Source organism: Toxotes jaculatrix, chromosome 11 (genome assembly GCF_017976425.1).
Source record: "Toxotes jaculatrix isolate fToxJac2 chromosome 11, fToxJac2.pri, whole genome shotgun sequence".
NCBI classification, from domain to species: domain Eukaryota; kingdom Metazoa; phylum Chordata; class Actinopteri; family Toxotidae; genus Toxotes; species Toxotes jaculatrix.
Window position 1 is genome coordinate 14,318,568 of NC_054404.1, and position 26,994 is coordinate 14,345,561.

Consider the following 26,994-nt stretch of genomic DNA (forward strand, 5'->3'; position numbering starts at 1 on the left):
ATAAACCACGTCTTTTGATGATTTCATCAGTAAACCAGTTACATCATATCAAGTTTCTGTGATATGCTAAACTGCATTTTTATTGCCATATGGGACTTTAGACTGGTGTCTAATTATGCAAACTTTAAAGCCTGGACAGGTCTGATACGACACCATTATCACAATTAACACTTTCTTTATTGAAAGCTGTTGCATCAGTGACTGCTTACAGTCAAGCTGGTCAATAAGAGTTTACTTTAGTTTCATATGCAAAAGCCTGTGCTGTGCATAGATAGACAGGAAGAGACTATGTGACCCTTGCAGAATCAGACTCACAGTATCCTAAGGAAAAAGGACGGGTAAATATAACACAGCAGAGTATACTGCAGAGTCTGATTCATCACCACAGTACAGATGGACTTCTTCAGCTTGTTGGGTCAGGAAGACGGAGATAGCGGTGTGTGAAGTGCTTGTGGTGGGCAGCGAGGTTAAAACACACCTGATGTGAACTCCCTGGACTGTGCAATCAGAGGAGCGCTCTGAGCAGGGCCAGGTCACATGGGAGCGAAATCATGACGGGAGACAAACTGGAGACAAACCATTTAGGACTCAAATTGGCCCTGGGACTTCTCTACCCATCTGTCCGACTAAGCCTGGAAGCCCCGGGGCTCCCATTAAGCACAGCAGAGAGAAGCACCAGTGGAGTAAAGCCCAATCTAGATACATGATGTGCTCTTGCTGAATTCACTCTCTGTCTTTAGAATAGCAGCTTATCTGTGTCAAGATGAAGACAGGCTTGTTATATAAACCAGAACACTTTGAAGAGGAACGCCACAACCTTTGGAGGATGGTTTTGTTCTTTCCCCTTTCAAAACAAACTCAGGAAATTAATTCTGTCTGGCCTTTACTGATATGTGCAATATCTAAAAGCATACGGTGAATAAGGTGCAAAGTCATAGCTAAAAACGAGTTATATTCATACTTACTGGTTCACAAGGTCTTGACAAATGCCAGCGTTATGGCAAGGGCTAGAGGTGCATTCATTGACGTCTTCCTCACAGCGAAGGCCAGAAAATCCCATCTTACAATCACAGCTGGAACAGAAAAATCTTTGATATTGATGTTTTGTCTCAGATGGAAAATAGAAGATCTATGTGTTTCCTCATGGCACATGCACACAGTGAATAAAATCAATGGGAATTTAATGATATTAATTACACATCATATTCAGTCTGATTGCACATACAGTAGAGTAACAGATGTGGATCCAGACTGTTTAACTAGACCTAAAGCCTGCATGACAAGAGCAATTAAGGTAGATTGTTTGTGAACAATTTGACCTAATTTCAACCTGAAATGTTACATTACTATATTTATTTAATAATGTGAAGAATGAGCAGGAGCTCAGAACAAATCTGTTGGCTCAGGATAATCTACTATCAAAATGACAGTATGATGACCTGAAATCTGCACAGGAAGGAAGGGTTCTCGTACTGATACTGCGGATTAACAAATGTTTAATGTCCATCACTACGAAGCCTGGCATTTTCTTGCCTCCTACGAAATAAAAAAAAGCTGGGTTACAGATAACACTCTTTACCTGTAACTGTTGACCCCGTCCACACAGTCGCCCTGGTTTTGGCATGGATTTGAGCTACACTCATTGGTGTCAATTTCACACCAACTTCCTTCAAATCCTGAAAGATAGATGAGATGGTCATGGATCAGCAAGCCCCACTACATCCTGAAAACGTCAGGGCCGATGATAACAAAGGCCCCAGTGAATGCCATTTTAATGGAACTAGTAGCCCCTGTAGCATATCTCATCTTCCAGCTCTCAGCACTCACTGTTTCCCCTTTGAGAGTGTGTAAGTCTAATAATACTTTAGTGCCACAGACAGATTGGTCTGAGGGTTAGTGGTTTGGGGTTTGGGGGTGTGTGCGACCGTTCATATGTGTGCCTGTGTGTGTGTGTGTGTCAGAGAGAGAGAGAGAGAGAGCGAGCGAGTAGGGGGACATCTTGTTAAGTTAGGGTAAGAGGGAGAGGCTAAGCCCAAGAGCTCTTGTTCATTAGGGGGCTGAGGGGCAGGATGGCTAAGCAGATCAGCATGGATGTTTTCTTGTACTTCTGAAGGCAGCATGGGAGCCTGTAATGTTCGGACTGGCGGAGGTATTCCTATGGTGCTTGGTCTATTCTGGAAGATGGTTTTTGCCTTCAAACTACATGACTTATTTTGATGAAGTAAAATGAATTAATGAATGAAAAAATAATAACCTCTGATGAGAAACTGCTTAAATTCTATTTAATTTATTGAAAACCACTGAATTTACATCACTGAAGATTTCTACATGTAGATTACTGATTCTTTACGATAATTTCCGTCCATACTGTTGATTTTCAAGATTCTGACTCTCTATCATTGCATCTGTCGTGGTATGAGCAGTCATACAGAGATACAATTTCCTTAGCAATTCTGCGATCAGACTCCTTCACAACTCAGAGCTCAGACATCCAAAGACAGCTACTGTGCTGTCCCTGCAGAGCGCCATCTGCCATGCATAATTAAAAGCGGCAGAAGCGTATAAGAAAGGGTTAACAAAACACGCTTATAATGAGTGTTAGTCAGTTATTGTTTCTTTGTCTCATTGTGCGACTCCCACTGCTTTGAGTTTGAATTATATACATTTGAACTATAATGGTTTTGGTCTTTTTAAGTAGTAGGGAAGAACTTGTATTAACAATAATGAAGTTGTTTAAAATATTTTTTGAGAAAGGCACGTGTAGTTTAAGCTTTCAATTTAGAAAATGTGAAACCCAGGGGGGGTGATTAAATTTAAAGAAATGCTTTTTATCATATTACTTATTTTAATTAAATATGGAGCCACCAGTATTAATGTATAAAAACCTTTTAACTACTGATTCCTATGTGAATAATACCACATGCTGCATGTCACTTTTCCTGTTTCTTTAGGTCATCATAGAGGTCTGAGGTTTTCACGTGCTGTAATAACACCATATATCAGGAGGTAAAACTATATAACGCTCTGTAATGGCAACAATTTACTGTCATTGCTGTGCTTTCAAACTCTTGTGTAAACAACAGTCGGAAGAAGATTATATAGATAATTTGTGTCTTAAGATGGATACACTGAATGGAAGCCATTATTTGTGGTTTTCCCTCTAGATCTCACATGAAGAACAGTACTGTTGATTGTTAAGTGCTGTTGAATGAGAAATTGCTTAACAACTGGATGCAGCTCTCCAAGCTCTCACATTGTCAAACAGCTGAATAACGTATATTGCATATGATTATGCTCAAAAGGAGGAAAGACACAAACAGCTAGAGTGATGCTAATGAAAAAAAAAAAAAAAGGAAGACAGTGACACTGACACAGCTCTGTGCACCTTGGGACGTAAGAATGAGAGGGAATCCGAGAGACCACAGAGAGCACAGAGCATCTGGTGAATTATGGGACAGCACAGGTTTCGCAAGCTGGTCTGTCAGTCAAAGCAATGGTGGAGCACCTCGGGGACTATTTCGAATGTCACTGCAATGTAATGCATCTTCTGCCACTAAGCAGTGACTGGAGGCTTCTCTTTGACAGAGTACAGAGAGGGATACCCAAGGCGCGTGCTCACGTAGTCATTCTATCATCTGGCTGGAGCTTCAGCATGTGATCACTGCTCCTGCCAGTGAAAGTCTCCAAGGAGAAGAAACTGTGGGTAATCCCTAGTGGATTGTGAACTAACTTTGATGGACGTTTCAATTGAAATATGAATGACGTCTTCATTTTAACTGTGTGAATTTGGTTTGGACCGTTACATTTGCGAATATAGTCTTCTTATCAAAGTTGCTGTCAGTCTGATGTTAACAGTTTCTCAGAGAAGAATCATTTGAAATGATATTAACCCACCGTGCAATTTAGAGTATGGTTTTTGTCTGTGGTGTCCTTGGTACCAGACATCACTGATCATTATATCTGTGTATGATTTTCATGAAAGTCAGTTGAACTTGCAAGTTTAAATCTTGATTTTAAAGTGCTGAGCCTCTACTTGGCCAGGAGAGAATGAAAGCTTCTTATTTTGAAAAACCTCATGAGCTTTCATCTTGTGCTGCCCACATGCAAGATATTTCATAAACATATATCCACTAAACATATGTCCACTGTCAGCAAGACCAGTATGTTACTGTCTTTGACTGAACTTCCTCCTTATACAAGGGAAACTGATGACTAACATTACAGTACTATATGTGTTTGGCATGATCTTTTGTTGACAAATGGACCAAAATTGTGGCACTTTGCATTTGCACAGAGAGGGGGAAAAAAAAGCAAAAGGAAAAAGAGTGGAGCCACACACTGATCCATCATTGTTTGATGGAGTGTTGCTGTTCATCTTGGCTTGCTTTTGAAATCCTGTTACATAATTTACGCGCTGTCTATTGAAAATGCAGCAACACAAATGGTGAAAATAGTAAAGTTTTGTGTCAGATTCTATTGGATAAATAGATGATAACTATGTAATATAGCTGTAACTTCCAAATACAGATTAAAATATAGATGGACAAACACACTGGATATCAAATTAATCACAACCTAACTGTGTACAAAGGACTACAGCGTGCTTATGAGTCATTCACATGCACTGACCAAAAACTGGGTTACTTGAATAAGTGGGTTAAGAATAGAAATCTTTTTGCATGTAAACACCAGCCTCTGCAGCCAGTTTACCCCACTGCAACAACACCTGGACCACCTCTTCAGCACTGCTAATGAAGGCACAAAATGATTAAACACTGAGTTTATTTCAAATGCGTTTGGTGTACAGCTGTTACAGACCCAGGCCTATTTTTATACATTATGTATAAATGAAGCCACTAACCTCTTTCTCACAGTGGTGCGCAAGTACTTAACCATAACTACTCTCTGGCTTAGACAATGCTCACAGTTTACCCATGAACTTTTTCTTTTTCTCCAGTCTTAGACTATTATGCTAGCTCATTTACAAATGGCAAACTGTTCCTTCCTCATTAACAGTAGCTAGCAACTATACAGCTACCCGATCAACACTCTGCTCCTCTATGCTGCTTTCTGCTTAATGTTTTGGTCTGCAGGTCCATTATGTTTGAGTCTGAAAGTTACCCCCTTTACCTCCATATGACACAAGATAGTTTTCAGGAGATGGCAGAACAAACCAGATCTAAAAAGTGTGCAGACACTGGGTTTGCCTTTGACACGTGACAAGAAAAGAAGACGCTCAAATGCTCATGTTACTCTGCTTCTATCAGGTATGTCAGTAACGATATGCATATGTTTGCCCACATGTTCACGTTACAAAAACGCAATGGTTAAGTGAGATAATGCAGTCTTGGCTAGTTACTCAGCACACAGCAAAAATGAAATTGTAACTTTAAAAACTTGTAACTTTAAAAAATTACAAACATTGGCAATGCTTAAAGACATAGCTTCTACTGGGACATGTGTTGGACATGCTCCTGCCACTTTTCGAAGTCTCAGGTTTTTCCAGGTTACAATCTGAGCAAATAACCACATCCTCTATGAAGAGTGTCCTGTGCTGCCCAGTTGTCACCTAAATGAAAGAGCAATCTGACTTGATACAAATGCAGATGCACTCATCTGGGTCGCCTTTGGCTGTTACCCTGCACTCAGAGCAGTAGGCTTCATGAGATGTAGTGAGCGCTTTGGTGACTGTTGTTGAGCTTTGCCTCACAGGCCACACACAAGCTGCCTTTAGCCATTTGATTGTTGGAGCTTGCTGGGGCGCTACAAAGCCTGGCAGCTTTGCCAACAGCAGTTACCAATCAGTGATGTAAGGATAAATAAATACAAGAATAAAAAGAGACTTTCATTTATATATATTTTCCTGTATGTGATTAATAAACAACGTGTATATTATGATATATTTCTACAAAAGGTATGAACATGAACAAAAGCTGAGGCATTAAAATCTAAGATCTCTATAACTGAAATTATGCACTCAAATATAGTAAAGCCCCTGATTTGAGCGTGACCCCTAATACCTGAAAATTAACCTATGTCCTTGGATAGTACGGATAAAATAAGTATATTCTTTAAGCATTCTGGCTAGTCTCCAAATATTTACATAGAAACCATCTGAGTATTTTTACCTGCTGCAAAGAATTCAGGGGTTAAACACCAATATGTTAGAAGCTACTAATGAGTAAGAATTTTTATGAGGGGAAACCCTCTGATACCACTGTGTGCCCACTAATGCTTTTTTCCAGTCTATTTTTGATGAAGCTGTACGGGCTGAAAACAGAGGTCTCAAAGCTAAAACGGAAGAAAAGAACCACCTTTTGCCCCCAGCAATAGAATATCACTAGCGTGCTGAGATCTTTGCTCACTAAAGGGGCATGCTATCATACTGAGTCTGAACATCTGGTACATTTTAATATTTTCTTGCCTCTCTGTGAGCCATCACTTTCAGAATGTAAGGCTAGATTCTAGTCCTCCAACTGGAGCTGTGGTTTACATGCTATGAGCTTAAAATGAAGTGTAGAAAAGCTTGAGTAAGACTTACAAATTTAAGTTTACCCAACTTAGCATTTCATACTTCTATTACCTTACTCCAAGTTACACTAACATATTATCTTATATCATCACAATTCATAACTTTTAGAATAAGGACAAGAAAGTTTTGTTGTCTCTCCACATCATCTTATACATGAAAGGGAATTAAGTGAGGTACTCAGGTCCCAGTTCAGGTAATAGCAAAAGTAAAATCAAGAAGAAAGCACTCAATAAAACACTATCGCAAATAAAAAGAAGTAAATAAATGTGGGGGCATAAAGTATAAAGTGTGAGGACAGGAATAAAACTCTGATAAACAAGGTGGCCAAGTGGGCCCCAAGTAGCACCAATGCCCTGATTCGAAACAACAGCAATCATGGCGGCAAATTGTTCAGCGAGACGCAACAATTGTTTAGTAAGACTGCAGAATTATCAGTCTGAAACCGCAGCAATGCCCTGATATGCAGTAATAGTATTGATAGCAGTAACTGCTCAATGGGATGCAGAATTCGTCACTCTCACAGCATCCGGGAAGAGGCTGTACCTCAGCCTGGCCTTATACTCTGTTAGCAGGGTGAATAGAGTCCATCATGATGCAGGAGGCATTTTTCCTGCACCTGCTGTTGTATATGTCATTGATGGTAGATAAGCTGCTACCAGTGATCTTCTATGCAGTCTTTACCACCCACTGCAGTGCCTGTCTGTCTTCGGCAGAGCAGTTACCGTACGACACGCAGGAAGGGAGGATGCTCTCCAACACACTCTTGTAGAAGGAAATGAGGACCAAGGTGCCAAGGCCATCGTGCTTCAGCCTCCTCTAAGAAGTAGAGGTGTTGGAAAGCCTTCTTTACTATGCTGGCTGTGTTGATGCTCTAGGTGAGGTTATCAGATATCTCGACAGCTGCTCCCCTGGCGTGGAGGTGAGGGGGGGAAAGGTGCCAGTCTTCCTACAGTCCATAATCATCACCTTTGTTTTCTTTACGTTGACAGAGAGGTTGGCCTCCAGTTTTTCTACTTCCTGCCTGTACTGTGACTACTGTGAATCGTTTTGAGTGATGAGTCCCACCACTGCCACGTTGTGTGCAAACTTTCTGATCTGACACAATCTGAGTTCTCGGATGCTCGGCTGAGCAGTCGTAGGTCAGCAACATATATAGTAGGGGGCTCAGGATGCATCTCCAGGGGGAGCCAGTCTTGAGGATGATGGGGGAGGATGAGATCCAGAATTCATACAATAATTACGATAAAAGTTCACAAGTGTCAAACAGGATAAAATTATGGCGTGATGACATTTTATAGCCAAAAGGTCAAAGATCATCAAATTAAGTCTTCACTACAAATTATATAAGTCTGGATGAACATGGATGTGAACTCTAGGATTTAATGTATATGAATCAGCTATCTTTCTTAATAACTTAATCTGATGAGTTAAGAAAACATACGTCTTTTAGTCATCTGGGCTCATGATCGAAAGTAATCATTAAACAATATGAACTTCAAACTGACAAACGTGTCTAATTACACTTGATAATAAAACAAAAGTAAAATTAATGTAACCTATCATGGGATCTTTTTGTACAAATGATAAACACTGAGAATTTTTTTTTTTTTCATGCAGAAGAGAAATTAACAGAACCTTCTCACTTTGTAATGAATGACAGATTAAGATTCAAAGTTGTCTGCGCTTGCTCATTTTAATTAAAGTAAGAGACAAAATTGAATTGTTGGCAAAATTTCAAATTTTCTTTAAATGGTGATAATTTACGTTTCAAGGGCCTAAAAACTTAATAATTATTATTTATGCCAAAGAATATAAGCTGCTGTTTTTACAGTGTGGTCATGGACCATTATCCTGTGAGAGAGATTTCTTTGATCTCAGTAATTGTACTATAGAGAGAAATGGTTATTAAAGAGGCTTATTGTTACAATATATTGGCTGAATTACATTAAGCCAAAATAATGAATCAAAATACAACACATTTTATCCATTATTATAAGTCTATTAAATGTAACCTCTATAATCTATAAGACACTGTTACAGTATCTTGACAAGGACACTTGTTTAACTTGAAATTTTTAAGTTCAGTGTGGCACTTTCTTCCTTAATTAAACATCTTATGATGATAATAATAATAATATGCTATCAGGAAGCAAGAGAAATGTGGTTTGCATGAAACAAATTTATATGATTAGAATAATGAAGATGATAAGCTAACTCTTGTTAATCTAGAAGCGCACACTATTAAACATAAAAGGCACAGTAAGTTCAGTTGAATGGGGGTATGTATTTAGTACTGCAGCCCCAAAAGTTACAGTGTTCTGTGTCACTATATGGAGAGATGGAAAAAAGATTGGTGATATTCATATACATCAGGACATCTGGTTTATAAATTGAGACACATCTACTATAAGTCATATTCCCTACCTCCTCTATAAAACAGAATAATAACTTTACATGAATGAAGCGAGGGCAGGCTTTTCCAACACATCACTGGCAACACGTATTCTCAACACATCTTTTTCAATATCATATTTGGTATGTGTCAGTTCTCTTGTTGGCACAGTTTCACAGTAGCTCATTAACCAACTGTTTGGTAGGACACAATCTCAATCTTGTGGAAGGTGAAGGCTAGTGTAGCATGCCATGCAAATAAAGGGGTTTGTTCTCCATCTGGCCAGGAACACCTCTGGGGATATTCTGAGCCATGGAGACCAAATGGTTTTTGCCTGTAAAGGGACCACACAATGCTTCTGAATTAACTCACTATACTGCAAGAATCATATTTATCCACTTGCATTAGACTACACCCATGCCGACTGTCCCCCTGTCAAATAACTTGCTCTTAGCACTGAAATATGCCAACCTGTACCAACCCAATGAAAAGGTGGTAATGGGCATAGGCACGCTCTAATGCAGATGAAAATTACATGACATATTATGAAATCTTTAATAAATCTAAAACACGATGTGTTCTTTGTAATGTTAAAATACAAAAATGGTGAGACATTATTACTTTTAGTCATCAAACCAAATGCCATTTTTAAGAATCTGAATAAAAAGGATTTTAGAATGTGACTTTCACACTTTATTGCATTTCTGCAAATGAACATTGTCACTAATCCTTAAATTATTATAATTAATTACCAATTCTAAATGTTACAGAGCTAAAATCTGACTCATTGTAATTTAATAAAAAGGTGCTAACGCTTTCAGATTTCTTTTGTGCATATCTCATTTGAATGTGGTGATAAGCTTTACAAGCCAGCTAATGGTCTGGTTCATTAGTTCAACTACTGTGCACTTGAACCAGTTTTTCTGAAAATTACGTGAACTGACCATGTGGGAATTATTTGTTATTTGTGAGATAAAGGCCCATAGTGGTATGAAACACAACAGGGCATTTTATTGGCATCCTTTCCAAAAATATGTGGATAAATAAATTAATACATTTGCAGTTTTGTAGCACTGTATTATGCCTGTCTTGGACAGACATTTGTAGTACTAGCTGTAGTTGAAATACTGCAAATGTGTTATAGAATAAATATTTTTCTATGCTGTAAACACATTTTCAGGCATAAATGTTGACCATGAATTTTAAACTCAGGATGTTTATGAAACTGTTCAAGGACACCCAAGCCTATAGATTGTGTACAGAGCTCAGAATCAGCTGCTTTGTACCGTAATCTGTGTTGAGTGATGCTATGCGTGTTTGTTTCATTTGTTGTGGTTGTCGGCCAGTAACCCTCACCCCAACCTCTACCCTAACTCTCCCATTTTCAGGTTGCTCTTCTATCAGGTTTGGCACTCCCTGCTGAGGCTCCTCATTAAGAGGAAAGTGGAACATCTGTGCTGGTCAGGCAAGATGACTTAGGCCTCCTGGTCAGAGCCGCAGCGGAGAATCACTGCTAGGAAGAACAAAAATCTCCTACAGGAGCCCTCTACAATCAAGAAAAGATGACTGCTTCCCTTATATTTTCTTTTAAGAATATTCTTTCAGTTGGATCTGGTTTTATTCTGGCCTCCAGGGTCTCACAGTATACCTTTGTAGACAAAACTCATTTCCATTGTGGCTGTGTTTTACAAACCCCTTTAATGTTACTCCCAGTAGGCACCTCCTAATGGCTGCTTTTTAGTTCCCACTGAAGTGATGAACACTTAAGTGGGAATCACCCTTTTTGTGAGACTGATATAGTCTCATGAAGTGCCTTGGGAAACCTATGGCTGCACACTTAGCTGTATAACACATTCTTCACAGCAAGTTTTGAGAAAACTGATCATTAAAGCCACAATTTGTCATGGTCTTCTGACAATTTCCAGTGGCAGTTGACCACTTTAACTCAACTGCCACTGGAAATTGTCAGAAGACCATGACCATGAAAAATATGACAGTGACCGTCCACCATTCACGAGTATTAGCACTGTCCCCTGGGTGTCTTCACTTTAGATACCAGTGCACCTTCAATCAACAACTAGCTAAAAAGTAGCACGCTGCCAGACACAAGACCAGCAACATGGATAAAAACATATCCAAATGGATTAAAGATTTTTAGAAACAACATGTAATAGCTGAGTGGTAGTATGTTCCTCTGGCAATGAACTTGCCAGCGCTATCTAGTGGCCAATCTATGCATAGCAACTCTAATTAATCTCAAATGTATCAATGGGATTTTGATACTGCAATTTCTTGCTATTTGTCAACCAATATACAGTCTACACCGATACTGGTATTCGGCATAGGTTATACACTATATATATGCACTTGGCTCATGCTGGCCAATACATTTTGGCCCAGCTGATTTACTGGTTTGTTCGAATACAGACATTACACTATTATTATGTATAAACCACTGCAGAGACTGTCATTGGTTTGGCTATACTGCTGACTCATCCTCTTCCTCCACATGCATCAAATTTGTTCAAATGATTCAATGTCAACATGTCAAAATTGGCTAACCAGCAAGGACTATCAGCTTCACGCTTCAACTGCATCTCAATAACATCTGTATCTGGAAAATACACCCAAGTCTAGACAGCTGATGTATTCCATAAAACAGCCTCGTTAAGAGTACACACCTTCATGCCCACCCTGAGGCATGTTTAACCACAGTGCAGCTGCCGCGATTTCCAACTGTGCGCATGTACAAGAGCACACAGTCTGTATTTAAGTGTGGACCATGTGGGCTCAAGCTAGCAGCAGTTGGAATGTGCACCATGTGACATTTGGGCTTTACAGCAATTGTGAATCTGAACAGTAATGTTTTAATTTTATTACTCAAGATTCAGTAGCTAAAAAGAAATGAGAAGTTTTGGATGTACATGAAGTTCTGTTGAGCACATAAGCTTGTTTTGACTGCAAATTACTGCCCGACTATATTTTGTGCCAATTACACAACCAAGGACTTTGACTGAAAAGTGTACAGTTTCATGTCATATAAATGAATCAAACTCCCTCTCCTTAATTCAGTACGCTGCACTTCTACCACACACCATGAAAAATAGCAAACAGGCACAACTAAAAGCCACGGAAAAAAATGTCTATTTGGTGTTGATTTGATTACAAGTTGGTGTCCATCTTGAGTGTGTGGGATGAGATTTGCTTATGGCAGTAAATCTGGCAGACACAGGCAGACGCATTCTAATTTAATTAGGCCTGGGAATAATGTAAAGCCTACACAGTTTCCTTGACAAATAACCTACACTGAATGCTAAGATAACAAGTCTGTAAAATTGTTGTACTAGGATCAAGCCATCAGTTGTATAACAGCTCTGTGTTTGTTGAGTAGTAGCTATGTAGGATGGATTTATGGTGAATAATAATGGAGAGTAGTGAGTCACAATGCTTGTGTGAAGTGAAAACGACCAAGCCCACGCAAAGCTCTTGGTATAATGTATGCAGCCAGCACCTAATTTCCTATTCCTCTCCAAGGAAGCCTTCTGAAACGAACCCAGCCGCTCTATTTATATCTGGCAACATCTTTTCATCTCTGCACTGATAGAGCCATTAGGTACAGCACAACCCTATAGCATTTTGACCTGCACACTGATAAGTTTGAATGTTAAAACACTATATAATTTATAGTTCCTCAGCTATCAGGGAGCTTACTGATGAACTTCCTAACAGGTCAATTCAACTAAGTAAGTGGTTATTTCCATTGCTCCGTGACTAATATGTTCATTTAAAAAAAAACAAAAAAAAAAAAAACATGAGAGCTTGTGAACTGAACATGAAACAGATTCATGTACTGAAATACAGGTGTGTGTGAGCGTGTACTCAAGTCTCAGCAGATGTGTACATCTAATTTATATATGATTATGTGTGTTGAATATCTAAATTAGGGAAACAGTTTCATTTGAGGGCTTTTGCAATTGCAGTAATGTGATTTTGTCTCTACTATAAACACTCATTCACTGTAGTTTTAGTCTTCTCTGTCTGTATCTGTTACTACAGCTTCCAGCTGTGACACGTTTTGCTCACACAAGACAAACGTAATCAGACAGTAGCAAGAGACATACAATCCGCAGCACAAGCGACAGAATATATTTGCCATATTCTTGCAAATTTGGCAAAATATGGCCATTTATGCACATACTGAGCACATGAATAGATGGTGAAGAAGTGGATGTTACTTCAAGAGTCTTTTGAGTTGAGTTCCGTTGATTGTTTTATGATGTCTTTCACTGTGAAAACTTGTCATTTGAATCCACTGTCACAGACTTTGTCACAGCCGCAGCCCTCTGTGAAAGATCAAACTACCATCTTTCAGTGGCCAAGTTTGCATATGGTTCACTCCATGACATCTGGCATGTACTCACAAACAATACACCAAAAGACCAGTGAAGCTTTTGTACGTAAGGATATCCTTTAGCAGGAATGGCTTCAATTTATAAAGCTCAAAATATACAAAATATGCAGTAAAAAAAGTAATTTGGTACTGTGTTGCACTTATAGATCTGTTGGGCTTTGGTTTTCAGGTAGTATCATGGAAATTAGGAAATGAAGGTCCTAAAATGTTGTTGTCCGTTCTGTATGTAGTTTGCACAACTAAATTTCTGCCAATAAAGTGGGTCAGTAAATCAATCATGTGGACATTTTGTGAGCTCTGTATGGTAAAAAATAACAACAGCAGTTGTCAATTTGGGTTTATTAGATTACTGTTGATGGAACCTGCTTATTATACCTGGCGTTTAAAGAAAAAGTGGATTTGGATTTACGGTAGTGTGCAATTTTAACAGGCAATATGTATATAATTAATATGCTTTGTATGTCCAATCATCTTTTAATTATAGTGTACTTAATGTTTTGTTAACACTGGTAGAAACCTAGTCAAAGCAGCACATGCCTCTCACTCAGTGCATGTCTCTCAGTAGCTTCCATCCATCTCCTATCCAGCTAATTGCTATTTACAATTGTAACACACTGTTGAATGGTAACACTGACTGGTCTTTATGTCATTGCATTTGCTATGACCACAGAATGGTAAATGGTAAGAGCCATGGCTGAAAGGGCTTTTATCTTTTGCCATGGTGTGGGGGTTAATAGGTTTACCCAGATGACTTGTTTGGAAGGTTAATGAGTGAAAGAAAGAAAAATGAGCAACAGCATTATGCAAAAGAGAAATAACTATTAAATTGGGAATTGATTGCAATGGCATACCAAGCGTATGCTGATAAGTACATATTCAGCTAATGGGATGTAGCCTGGGCCCTGCCATGTACTGTTTCTACAAAAGATCATCATGAGGAGGTGCTATGCAGCGCAACATCAAGGCTAGTAAACCAGCAGCTGATTCACCACGGAACAACTGAGCAAACGCTGGGTTTAACTGGTCCAGAGTACATACAATAAGTTATCAGGAGAAAAATCAAACCAAGATAAAGCTGTAGGTAAGTTCTTCTCATAATGAGTAAAAAGCCCACAAGTCAATTTGGTCTGGGTTTGCTGACCATTCTAAAGTTAGAATGTAAAATGTGAAAAAAATCCATAAAATTATAATTCACTCCTCCCTCGATGGCAGCACAAAATAAACATCTCATTTTTTTTTGAATAAATTGATCTCTTTGAATCATATCTGCGGGAAAACCTTTACTGTGTTCATGTAGCACATTTTTCCAGTATCAGGTGTACGGCTCAACATATGATTTATGCATAAGAAAACAACATTCATCTGCTGATAGGGTAACTCATACATTTCAGAGAAGAGATACAGATGATGCATGTTTAACCACGACAGGAATATTTTTCATCTTCTTGCCAGAACCTTTCATCTATGATGTATATGTTTAATGTGTGATTTTTGAATTGTGTTTTTTGTCATTTTTTTGTCAAGTACTATTGTACAGTAACCTACTACACAAAATGATGTAGTTACACTTGGAAAAAAAAAAAAAAAACAGGACTATTAGGATGAATCTGTGGCAGTGTGTTCACTCACCAGCTGGGCATCTGCAGGAGGCTGTTCCATTGGAGCGTGTCAGGCAGGTGGAGTTGTGCAGGCACGGATTGTGAAGGGGGTCACAGGGGTCATAAGGCTGGTTGCACAAGGGGCCACTGAAGAAGGGGGGACAGGTGCAGGAGAACTCCCCAGGTACGTCTGACTCCTGACACTGAGCTCCATTTAGACAGGGCCCAGAATCACACTCATTCACATCCTCTGCACAGTCCACACCTGTCCAGCCTGGTGAGCACAAACACCTTGGATACACAAGAGAATAGATATGGCATAAATTAAAATGAATCATAAATAAGTTAACACTTCCAACTTATTTAGTTTTCTAAGGGTTAGGGGTATCACATTTTCTCTGGGACCAGGGTACTAAAAATCGATATAGCTGCAGTACTGTTGTCCACTTCAATTGATTCGCATGACACATTTTTTCTGGATACAAATTCACAGTGTTATAGTACATGTATTGGCATAGCACTCCTGGATCTTTGTGTGAGACAGTGTGGGGAATTTACAGGTTAATTGTACTACTGTGCAGAGCAGCTCTTAATTCTGGACAGCTGACTGTAGGAAACAGGAGGTTAGAGCACTGAGTGGGGATTAAATGGAAATGTATGCGTGCTAGACACAGACAGAGAGAGAGAAAGCGAGGGAGAGTGACGGGGACAGAGAAACAGAGAGAAAACCGGAGTGTGTGTGAGAGAGTCTGAAGTGTCTGCTCTTAAAGCAGGTGACTATTCCACTTGGTGGCAGTGAGTACCCGAGCACTACCAACCACTCCACCTTGCATTCCTTTCCATCCCCCAACTTTTCCACCTGAAGCAGTTTTACGTCTCCCCAGCGGGAGGGGGGCATTAGCTGGAACAGATACACCAGCTTTTTTCTCCAATGAGTCACAGATCCCCTGAAACCTTTTCATGCTGTGAGCCATTGATTGACTCATTTGTTTTACCCGCCATCTGCAATTCATTATCTCCGCTGCCAGTGGAAGGACATATTGCTATCTCTGAACAGCTTCTTTTTCTGCATTTATTAAGTGACTGATGCACCTCGTGAGGACAGCGCCCTCGAGCCAGCTCGCACACCTACTTGTAGCTGTTGAGAAGGTCTGTGCAGGTGGCGTTGTTTTTGCAGGGCTGTGATAAACATTCATCAATTTCTTGTTGGCAGTACTCCCCCTCCCAGCCAGAATGACACACACACTCATAACTCTGCAAAACAAAGAAAAAAAGGGTAAGTACTATTAGATTAGATATAGAGACACCTTAGATCTGCAATTGTCTTGGTATAGTAGCTTAAGGTAGTAAGAGTCTGGTATTAGTAATAGCACTACACACAAATAAAATATGACCAAAAAGCCCTGTATATGCATATGGAAGCTGTTAATTAAGTTGTTATGAAGCAGTCAGAAGGCATTTTGCCCCTTATTTGTTTACTTATTTATACCTGTTATATTTGAGAAAACAAATGCAGCAATGCTTAATATACTTGATTAAATTCATCGCAATTTTCTTAAAATATTGTAGAAAAAAACCTCCCACTCACCAAAAGATCTTTGCTGTGGAAATCTGTTTAAACTGTGGAAGAGGCATGCTTGTCTTAAAATTTCACATTACTGCTATGCAGATGTATTCCTCCTACCAACCACCCCCTGGATAATGTGCGAGCCTGTTTTTTTCCATGCCATTCAAGGTATATGGTACATGCCTTTATTATCAAGCATGCAATATTACCACTGCATATTTTGTCTGGAAAGGAATTTTCATACACAAACAAACATGTAAAATATGTTTGATTAAGATTTGTCAGGATTGCTCCCTACAGCCTTTCAATATGTTGTTTCTACTGTACATTAAGAAACAGCTTTATATATATAGCTCCCACCCTTGCATTTTTGTCTTTCATCCATTCAAAGCAGTATGTGGATCACTCGTCCTTTATTTCATTACGGCAATCTGCATTATGATAATTAATCACGACATGGGAGATGAATGGTTTGTTGTCTATTACTTTCCAAGGTACCGGTTTAATTTAAATTCCTCTTTGCATACAGAATGAAGGCAGTCATATGGTCAAGGGTTTTTCAGGATTCCTCATTGCCAACATCCTGTCTAAAGGTCCTGGGTGCTGCTGGTTGAATGCATGCTAATGTGCATTTCATACACTGGAGGGGAGCCGTTAAACTTTGTCTGATATAATTTGTACACTGTGGGCCCTATGGTGGTGGGGGGAAAATGCCGTCATCTCATGATAAATTAGATACCTCCAGGAGACTCCAATTCCTTACCCCTGGCAATAGAACATAATCTCATTTTTGCTGCTAAGTCACCTTCAGGGACCGCAATTCTCCAAAATAAGCTAAAGCTCTGTGGGACACAGTGTTCAGAGAGAGGAATAGCTGCACTGTAAACAAAACTATGTGCAGGGGTTTCCAAAAACTGCCCCTATTTGAATGATGAGTTGAGAAAAACATACACAACGGTGAAACAGTGTCACTAGAAAAAATATTGGTTGAAATTCCATTATATTCCTCATATCATAACCCATGCTTCTCTTACGCGGTGTCCTTTTTGTCTTTGGATTTGGATTGCTTAGTTTATCCTAGAAAATTACACTGAAACGTTTTAACAAGGATTCTGTGCTGGGACAATTTTAAAACCTTGTTGTAGAATTCCTTGTAGACAATTTCATAAAAAAAAAAAAAAAAAAAAAAAAAGGAGAATCTGTCCTTCAGACATCCTGAAGTTGCTACAGTAGCACTTTCTGAAAACCGGTGTGTCTTGACAACCACAAAAGAGCATACTGGTCTGGTTCTGTTAATGCCTATGAATACCACAAAGCTGGCAATGAAAGTTAGTTTTGTTGTCCATGCCAGGACACTTTGTTTAATTAGTGAGTGAGTTTTTTTCCCCCACACACTGAAATGTAAAAATACAACATGTTGACTTTGAAACATAAGTCTGTGGTTTAGCAATCCGTAATCTGACTTTAATTATTTCTAACAAGAGTTGATTTGGACAAAATACAGATCATTACTGAGCAGTTGCAATGCCACAAGTGGAAAGCTTAAAGCTTAGTTTTGACAATCTCGACATTAATTTTGAATAGTTATAGACATTTCTTTGTTTGTGATGAAAAACTACTTTGTTGTTACTGGTTCTGAAATACATGTAAGAATAAAATCTTTTTTCTTGCCGCCATTTGGTCCCTACAGGTCTCACAACTGAAACATGCTGTTTTTGTTAAATAGATCTCATCTTTTTTACACATAATGTACTAATTTTCAATAGTGCAGACTCTTTTCAAAGCAAAACATTAGGTGTGGACTGTACACTAGAAGTTATTTGTCTTTGTCGGGGAAAAAAAAAAAAAAAAAGGAAACCCAAAGACTTTATCTATGACACATCTGTTTCACTACTGCAATCTGTTAGCAAATAAGCAGCTGTTGGAAAAAGGCCCCTGGTACTCATTGCACAGTTTGTGAGCAGCATGCAGTTCCCAAGGCCTTTTTGCAGCTGCAACAGATCAATGTTATTGGCTTAAAAAACACTTGAATAACTACAGAAGTAGAGCTAGGCCTTGCAAAAAAAGAAACTCTTAAAATGTTCTTTAAACCCAAGTGTGTGCATCTGTACAAACAGACCACAGTGCAGAAGGGTAAGCACACGCATAATGTACTGAGAAGAAGTCATTTAGAAAATCACTTGATCTTTGATGTACAATTTACAACCTGAATTTCACAAGCTTGGTTTTTCATTTAGTGTTTCAGCAAATACTTACGGAGAATCAACTGATCAAGGAAAACCAGGCCTGTCTGGTTTTTCCAAAATATCCAGCACTACTGCTATTTCTACATTAGCTTAGCTATGATTATGTAAGCTGTGGCTCTGCTGTAAAGTCTGTACAGTCATGGAAAAAATTATTAGACCACCCTTGTTTTCTTCAATTTCTTGTTCATTTCAATGCCTGGTACGACTAAAGGTATATTACCTGAAGAATACAATGAACACAACAAAAAATGCAGCTGATTACATATTACTTTATGTCCTATTTGACATGCTTAAGCTTAATTGTATTCCCAGGGTATATAAGAGGCCATTTCATGTCATAAGCAGCACTGCACATGCAAAGGCCGAGAGTGGTTTTCTGCTTACATTCAAGCCGTAGCACAACTCAGAAGCTGTCAGCTCTCACATAATACCTAAAACAAAAGAATTATGTGAAGCCACAAAGGCAGCCATGTTGGCACTGCTGGAAATTGGCATGAGTGAGAAACAGGTAGCCAAAAAACTGAAGATCTCCAAGACAGCCGTTCATTACACCAAGAAAAAACAAGCCGAACATGGTACTACCAAATTGCTAGCTGGTCGAGGCAGGAAATGTCTTTCTACCCCACGAGATGACCGTGCACTCATCCGTTCCTGTGTCAGAATTCGTGGGGTGGATCAGTGATGATTTGGGGTTGTTTCAGTATGGGTGGAACAGGGCAAATGCAATTGTGTGAAGGGCGAATGAACCAGGTCACGTTAAGGGCTACTCTTGAAAACAGTCTTCTTCCATCAACTGGAAAAACTCTTTCCTGCCTCGAATGACTGGATTTTCCAACAAGACAATGCCCCTTGCCACACAGCAAGGTCAGTTAAAGCCTGGATGGAGAACCAGAACATTCAAACCATGCCCTGGCCTGCTCAGTCACCAGCTCTAAATCCAATTGAAAACCTCTGGAAAATCATCAAACTCAAAATGGAGAACCACAAACCCAAAAACAAAGCAAATTTGTTTGAATTTGTGCAACAGGAATGGGCTGCTGTGACAACAGAACAATATCAGAAGCTGGTGGAGAGCATGCCAAGAAGCATGGCTGCAGTCATCAGAAACAATGGTTATGCAATCAAGTACTAACTCCTGTGTATATCATGTGACTGAAACAGACAGAAAAGAAAACATGGAATGCCTAAAAGCACTGTTTTTGGCACTACAATGCCATAGCTATTGATGTAAGAACCTAAGTGATTTTGGTTATTATCAAGAAAACCATGGAAAATGGCTCTTAAATTAAATTCTTATGAGCTATTTTTGTTGTTATCATTATATTTGTCCGAACAAATGTACCTTTAGTGGTACCAGGCATTAAATGAACAAGAAATTGAAGAAAACAAGGGTGGTCTAATAATTTTTTCCATGACTGTATTTTTCAGAAACAAGATATAGGTGTATGTAATTACTCTACCAAAGGAGCTAATATGCAGATATTCTGTTTAAAACATGGACACAATAATTATGCATTTCATTTTTAATATGTCCATTGTAAACCCCTGTTTCCAAGTATACTTTGGTACTCTTCTGGTCATTTTTGGCACATTAAAAGCCAGTCCCACAAGGCATAAATGACATAATTGTCATAATTTGTCTGTTAAGTGATACAATAATGAGGTGCATTTATTAGACTTTTAACAGACATGTTCTATTCCTATCTTGTTTGGCTAAGACAACTGAAACTTTAAAATGTAGCCACATCTCCTCATGTTCAACAAAGACCAATAAAGTCTGCCAGATTAGCTTCCAATAAACACACTGATTGTTGTCCACCTGTCGTAGGCTCCAGAGCCTTACAGGTGTATTTTCTTCCTTTTAATGTTACACCACTATTGGCGTTATTGCACAGTTGTTTATATTTTACGGCAACAGAAATGCTTTGAAACATTAACTGCATGACAGTCATCAAAGGTAATAGGGAGTACCTTATGTGACTCAGGTCTGTCAATATTTTATGAAAAACTATAGTGTTTTTCAATGATTTACCAACTCCTAGGGATTTACAGGGCATTGGGCCAGTTTAAAGCTTTTCAAAGGCCATTATATCACTCTGTTGTACTGCCAAACAAAAAATTGTGTCTACTTACCAGATGGAGGTCCTTACAAATAGAGTTGGTGCTACACAAACTGTTCACGCAGTCGTCAATGTCTTGCTCACATCTCAGCCCAGCATAGCCAGGACTGCAAAGGCAGTAAAAGCCATCTACAACTGAAAGAAGATCAGTAGGACAGTTACAGCACCTTGCATCATACATTAATTCCCTCAAGCCTCTCAGTAGGTCCAACATCTCTACACATGTAAATGATGATTATGAGCATGAAGCGTAATCGCCCACTGTGATTCATTTTATTCATAGATAACACCATGAAAATAATGGTTAAATCTATGTGACCCATACCACCTCCCTCCCCTCTGTCTGACAGAGTTGGGCACACCAACCAGCCTTAAATGAACCTCTCTTCAATGGCCATCGACTCCTCTTCTCTCCTAGTATTTTTCTCGTCCACTGTCTGTCCCACTCTTTCTCAATGAATGCCTCGAAAGCCTTGTCATTTGTTTCCACACTCTCAACACACTGGATGAGGGGAAAAAAAGAAGTGTGACAGAAGAGAGCGAGCCCATCTTGGGGCCATTCTTTATTCAGATGTTACAAATGTGCCAATTTCTTCCATTCGAAGTTAGAATTTCCCACGTCTAATAATGCATTCCTTCCTCTCTTTAATTATTAATGATGTTAAAGAGGGATGCATCACTCCGTTTCTCCAACACAACACTGGTGTACAGGCAGCCAGTGACAGAGGTAATTGCAGTTCTTACAGGAGTGAATTTATTACTTCCCCAGTCAGGGTCCCAGGATTCTTCATTATCCCAAAGATTTACCACGTAATCTATGCTGTCACTCTGTCTTGGTGTGTGTAGCTGCTATTACTCTCATTAAATGCTTTAGGTCCTGGGTGGCAGCAGCATTACTCATCTCAGCCACTGTGGCTATGCAGTGCTCTCCCTGGTGGCTGGCTGGCTGGCTGCTGCTGAGCGCCGGCCAATAGGTCCTAGAGGCCTGCCTCACTAACCTAAGGCGAACTGGCTGCACTCAAGATTAGTCGAGACAGCTGGCCGAGGTCTACTGTAGCACAGTGAAGGATAGGATACTCTTAGATCGTGATCCACTGCCATCGCTGTTTTGTTCTGGTATAAGCCAATTCAAACAACATTGGCAGGATTTCAGAAATGCCATGAAGGCTGGGAGGTAACACTACAGCACAAATATTTTGCTACAGAGAAATTTAGTTCAGCTCTGCACAACTGGTGCACGCTAACTGCAGATATTTTTAAACATAAAGATTTCACTTTCACTTATGCAGCTTCCTGTTTTTTGTCCTTCACTGTAAATGTAAAAATAATGAAGTGAAATCTATTACAATCATTGACCAGCTGGTGATAAGGAATCCTCAACTTTGAGACAATTATTTTGATCAATGAGGTTTTTAATAACTTGTGCTAGAGATGGAATACAAAGGGGTGAAATCTTATTGGACAACCTCAGGACTAATAACAATATTCTGGCTTGAGCGTTGATTATATTAATTTTGTCATTTATCATCCATTATTCAAATTACAACACAACATTGAAGCTTAATTAATTCCCTTTTACAGTTGTGTTAAGAAACTAATGAAGCCTACTCCAGCAGGTAATGTCCTAGATCCTCACATCAGATGGAATAACCCCACTACTCATAACCCCCTTATTAGCTGTAACGGTGACCCAATTGAAAACTGCCTGTCAGACTTTAAGTGAGCAAAACGCAATTTGACATGTTCACTGTGTGTCTGTGTGCGTGTGTGAAGCTTTGCTTCCATCTTGAGTGTCTATTATTAAGCACGTTGGTGAGATAGGCTGTTTCGTACCATCATAGCAGAAACCGTGAAAACAGGGGCTAGAGCTGCACTCATCCACATTGATTTCACAGCGGGGGCCAGTGAAGCCCCGGCGACAGTGACAGCGGAAACCCAAAGGGAAATGGTCCTGATCCAACTCCTCCACACACACTGCGTCATTCTCGCAGGGATTACTGGCCTCACAGGGTAAGAACTCACAATTATGACCTGGAGCGAGGCAAAGAAACATACATAGGAGGACCATTCAGCAGACAAGAATCTGTGTGGAAATACAATGGAACTGCAGACCTGGGGACATTAAAGATTAAACCCATATTGTACATCATTTCCTTGGACCCATCTTTGTGGTAGATTACATGCTGTGTCAGGCTTACTCACCGAACAGAAAGACAAACAGCCCAAGAGAAAGACAGACTAGAAATCCAGTAGAGAGTGATAGAGTGTTCCAGTAGAAGCAGATTCAGTCACTTTTTTAATAAAAAAAGAATTAAAGCTATTAAAACTAATAACTGCAATTTTTATTTCATCCATTTCAGTGGCTGAACATTAGACCTGACATGCCTGATGTTATAATACTATCTAAAACATTAAATAATATTATTTTGTGCTTATGACAAAACAATTACCAAATGAATCACTCTGTCCTTAGTTCTGATTGGCAGCCATGTTGCGTGCTGATCTAAATCAACTGATAAAAGCACACCTGTGGCTGTCTAACAGTCAGATTCATTACTAATGTGCATACTGAAAATTATCATACGCACTATTAAGATTTTTGTGTCAGTCACTTTGTTTCAGCAAACTGATGGAACGGCACAGACAAATTAAAGTGCCAGACATGATTATATTCAGGTCACGCATGAAGCAAACATCTGTCGAAGAAAATCCCTTCTCTCAAGAACAAATAAGCAAGTTATGAAATACAAACAAAGGGAAAGAAAGAAAGAGCATGCATAAACACACACTGTTTTAACACAGCAAGTGTAAAACACCAGCCGGGACATGGTATGAGTATTAGACGAGTGAACAAAAAATGCTGAATGATGCAAAACATGCAAAGCTACAAGTAACATGATGGTTGTGTGACTGACCTACCTCTCATAAGTTCTGTGCAACAGTCACATGAAAAAAAAAATGTCGAGGGAAAATGCATAAGACATTCGTGCTGCAAAAATGATCAGAAAATTCTTAAAAAATATATATATATATCTATCGTATTGAAATCTGGTACTTTTACTCAATGGCTGGAACACTGCAGTAAACAACAGACTGTTTCGTAGTAGAGCTCTGTGTCATGATCAGGGAATAATAACCACCCAACACTATTATTGTCAAACACAAAACGCTTTCAAACCACTTAAAGCTCCATGAAGCAATATTTTTATATAAACACTGAGCACTGATGACTCTCTGTAGTGTGAAAGGGTTGCCAAACCTGCCAATCTCACTGAGAATCAACAACCCACTCCACAGCTGTTTGCAGCTTTTAGAGTTTTGGAGCTCTCACAAACTACAGGACAGTTGTACAGTAAAGTTTCCACTGCCAAGTCCCTTATTTTGTCGCTACTTACATTGTATGCAACGTAAAATGGGGTCCAAAAGTCTGAGACAACTTTCAAACAGCGGTCTCAGACCTTTGGACCGCACTGTACGCACAAAAGCTTGGCGGGTGGTAGCAAGCTTGTGTATTAAGTCAAAGAAGACAAAGAATTTATATTTGCTTCAGACCCACATGGATTCTCAAATGTGTGATCGAGCACAAACTAAGGCTTCTGCTTTTGCACAAAGTAGATTTGACATAGCAGCTGAAATCCGCAGCTACAAAGTGATTTGTGCTGATTAGGACTCAAACTGAGTCGTTTTTTGAGGTGGTTATAAGTTACTTCTAGTGTATAGCACTCACATGGTTATTACCATGACTACAGAATTACATACTGTACTCTGCTGCTTTAATAATTGAAAATAAATGAGAAATTGTCATAGACTCCGATCATCAGCACTCTGAGGTAGGTTGTCTCTCAGAGTTTATCTGTATCTGGTTTTATTTACAGTTCCCTCTGTCTTTGACAAGGTAAAGTAACCTCATTGTGAAGTGGCCACTACCATTCCTTACAGAAATAGTGTTTCATGGGTAATCAACTGTGCCTCATTTCTGCTGTACTTTCTATAGTCCTTTGAATTACAGCTGAAGACTTCCATTTTCATTTTCATCAGGGCTCTGAATCTTTCTCCTTAAGCTGTCAGTGTGTCTTTTAAGTGCCTTTTTCTAAATTCCATGTGCCTTTTTCAGGAGTCATTTCCTCCTGGCCACTCTGCTGTAAAGCCTAGATTTGTGAAGTGCTGCCCCGACTGTTGTCCTTCCAGAAAGATCTTGCAGCCAACGAGCTCATTAGATCTGTCAGAGTGGTCCTTGGGTTTTGACCAAGGTCTTTCTTGACTGGTTGCTTGGTTTGTTAGGAGTGTGACTAGGATGAGTCTGGCTAGATGAATGTTTTTCACATTTATTAATGATGGAACCTTTTGTGCTCCTGTGAAATCCCACCACTAGAATTTCATCTGCCGACAATCCCTTAGCCTTTGTGGTTGAGTCTATACTCTGACATGCACAGTCAACAGTACATCTCTAATAATGACAGACAGCTTGTGTTTTGTTTATATATATATGTAGAGAGAGAGAGAGAGAGAGAGAGAGAGAGAGAGAGAGGGAGAGATAGAGGGAGAGATAGAGGGAGAGAGAGAGATCTCTATTGATATGCACTGATAATACTGTAAGTTGACAATAGCTCTATTCCTATTCCTTAACTAAACAATGGAAATTGTCACTTCATTTTCAGAAGCACCTACCACAGCTTACATATCACCAATTACTCAAGTTTTCTTTATTTAACTACAGGTAGCAAATGAAGATGTACTAATTTTGTTGAGACATGTGAAGTGAGTTCAGACAGGTGAAAATAATCGTATGTGAAGTTAATTAACTTTGCTTTTTGTCCCCATTCCCTCAGTGCTCATTACCTTTAAATGGAGCCACACATTGGCAGAAGTAATTACCAGGCTGGTCAATGCAAGTGGCTCCATTCTTGCAGGGAGATGAAGCACACTCATCAATGTCAAGTTCACACTTTGTACCTTTGGCAGAAAGAACACAGATTGATAAATATGTTATATTGAAAGGTCACTGACATGAATGTTGGCAGTTAAAAACTGAACAATGTTCAAATCACAAAACACATCACCATCGGTGCTGTAAGTTAAATCAGAATAGAGGCCGTGCTTTTCTGTCTTATAAACGCCAGCTTGTACTGTTGTCCATACCACAGGCTTGTTAACATCACTTTAGAACCACAACCTTTCATCTGAGTATAAACGGGAGTTGAAGAACCAGCTCCTTTGTGATTATAAGCTTCAGCGCTGCAGCCAGTTTTATTGTTTGTAAAGCACTGTGAATCATGCTCTGTGGGAATTATTAGAACTTATTAGGAAACGGTTCAAATGCTGTAACTGTGTTTGACTTTTGCGGGTGGAAATGCATTATCTTTGTTTTAACCAAGAGTCATTAGTCATCTTTGTACTTTAAACAGCTGGCATCACAGCACCGCATGTGGGGAAATAATTATTCTGCAAGACTTCATGTGAAAGCACTGCTCTGCTGTCTCGACACTATTTTGAGGAGCTGCTGATGGCTACTGACTTTACTTCAAAACGTGCCTGTTGTACTGGCAATGCATAATTTATGAATAACGATGTGATTGCCTGAATGTGATGTTTTAATTAGTGACAAACAAAGAACAAAAGGAAAGCAATCGTTTTCCAAATGCAGGTCAGTTTATCTCCACCTCTGTCACAGAAAAGAAGTGACACATGGGCAATTACATACAGTAGATACTGTGGTGTGGTTCTTATCTGACATTATCATGTTCACATGTGCAGTGTATATTTTCTTCCTGTGAAAACATAGAAAGATGCTCAGTACCCAGACTAACCTGTGAAGCCAGGCATACAGACACATCCATAGCCATGAACAAGGTCAACACACGTGGCATTGTGCAGGCAGGGAGAGGATATGCACTCATCTATGTTGACTTCACAGTAGTCCCCTGTGAATACATGACATTTAGTCTGTGGCCACAAATGTCCAAAAAAAGTGCCACACTGCAGCTTTGATTTGTAACATTTTATGACTCACGCTCAGTTTTTAGCTTTCCCTCAACTAAGTACAATATATGTTACATTTGTCTTCAAGCCTCTTGGTGTAGAATTTGAAATTTGATCACTGGTGACACCTTGAATCCCTCGGTTGCAGT

The 26,994-nt window shown here is 39.3% G+C and overlaps 1 protein-coding gene across 1 annotated transcript in view; it reads right to left on the reverse strand.

Moving 5' to 3' along the window:
- The window catches only part of eys (eyes shut homolog), a 142,327-nt gene that overhangs the window by 73,720 nt on the left and 41,613 nt on the right, over positions 1–26,994 (reverse strand). The window contains exons 19-26 of the mRNA XM_041049698.1: positions 26,674–26,787; positions 25,706–25,819; positions 22,700–22,897; positions 20,880–21,001; positions 16,066–16,187; positions 14,965–15,224; positions 1,580–1,676; positions 966–1,073 (exon numbers count right to left, since the gene is read on the reverse strand). Of these exons, the coding sequence (XP_040905632.1) occupies positions 966–1,073; positions 1,580–1,676; positions 14,965–15,224; positions 16,066–16,187; positions 20,880–21,001; positions 22,700–22,897; positions 25,706–25,819; positions 26,674–26,787 (1,135 nt within the window). The remainder of the gene's footprint in view (positions 1–965; positions 1,074–1,579; positions 1,677–14,964; positions 15,225–16,065; positions 16,188–20,879; positions 21,002–22,699; positions 22,898–25,705; positions 25,820–26,673; positions 26,788–26,994) is intronic.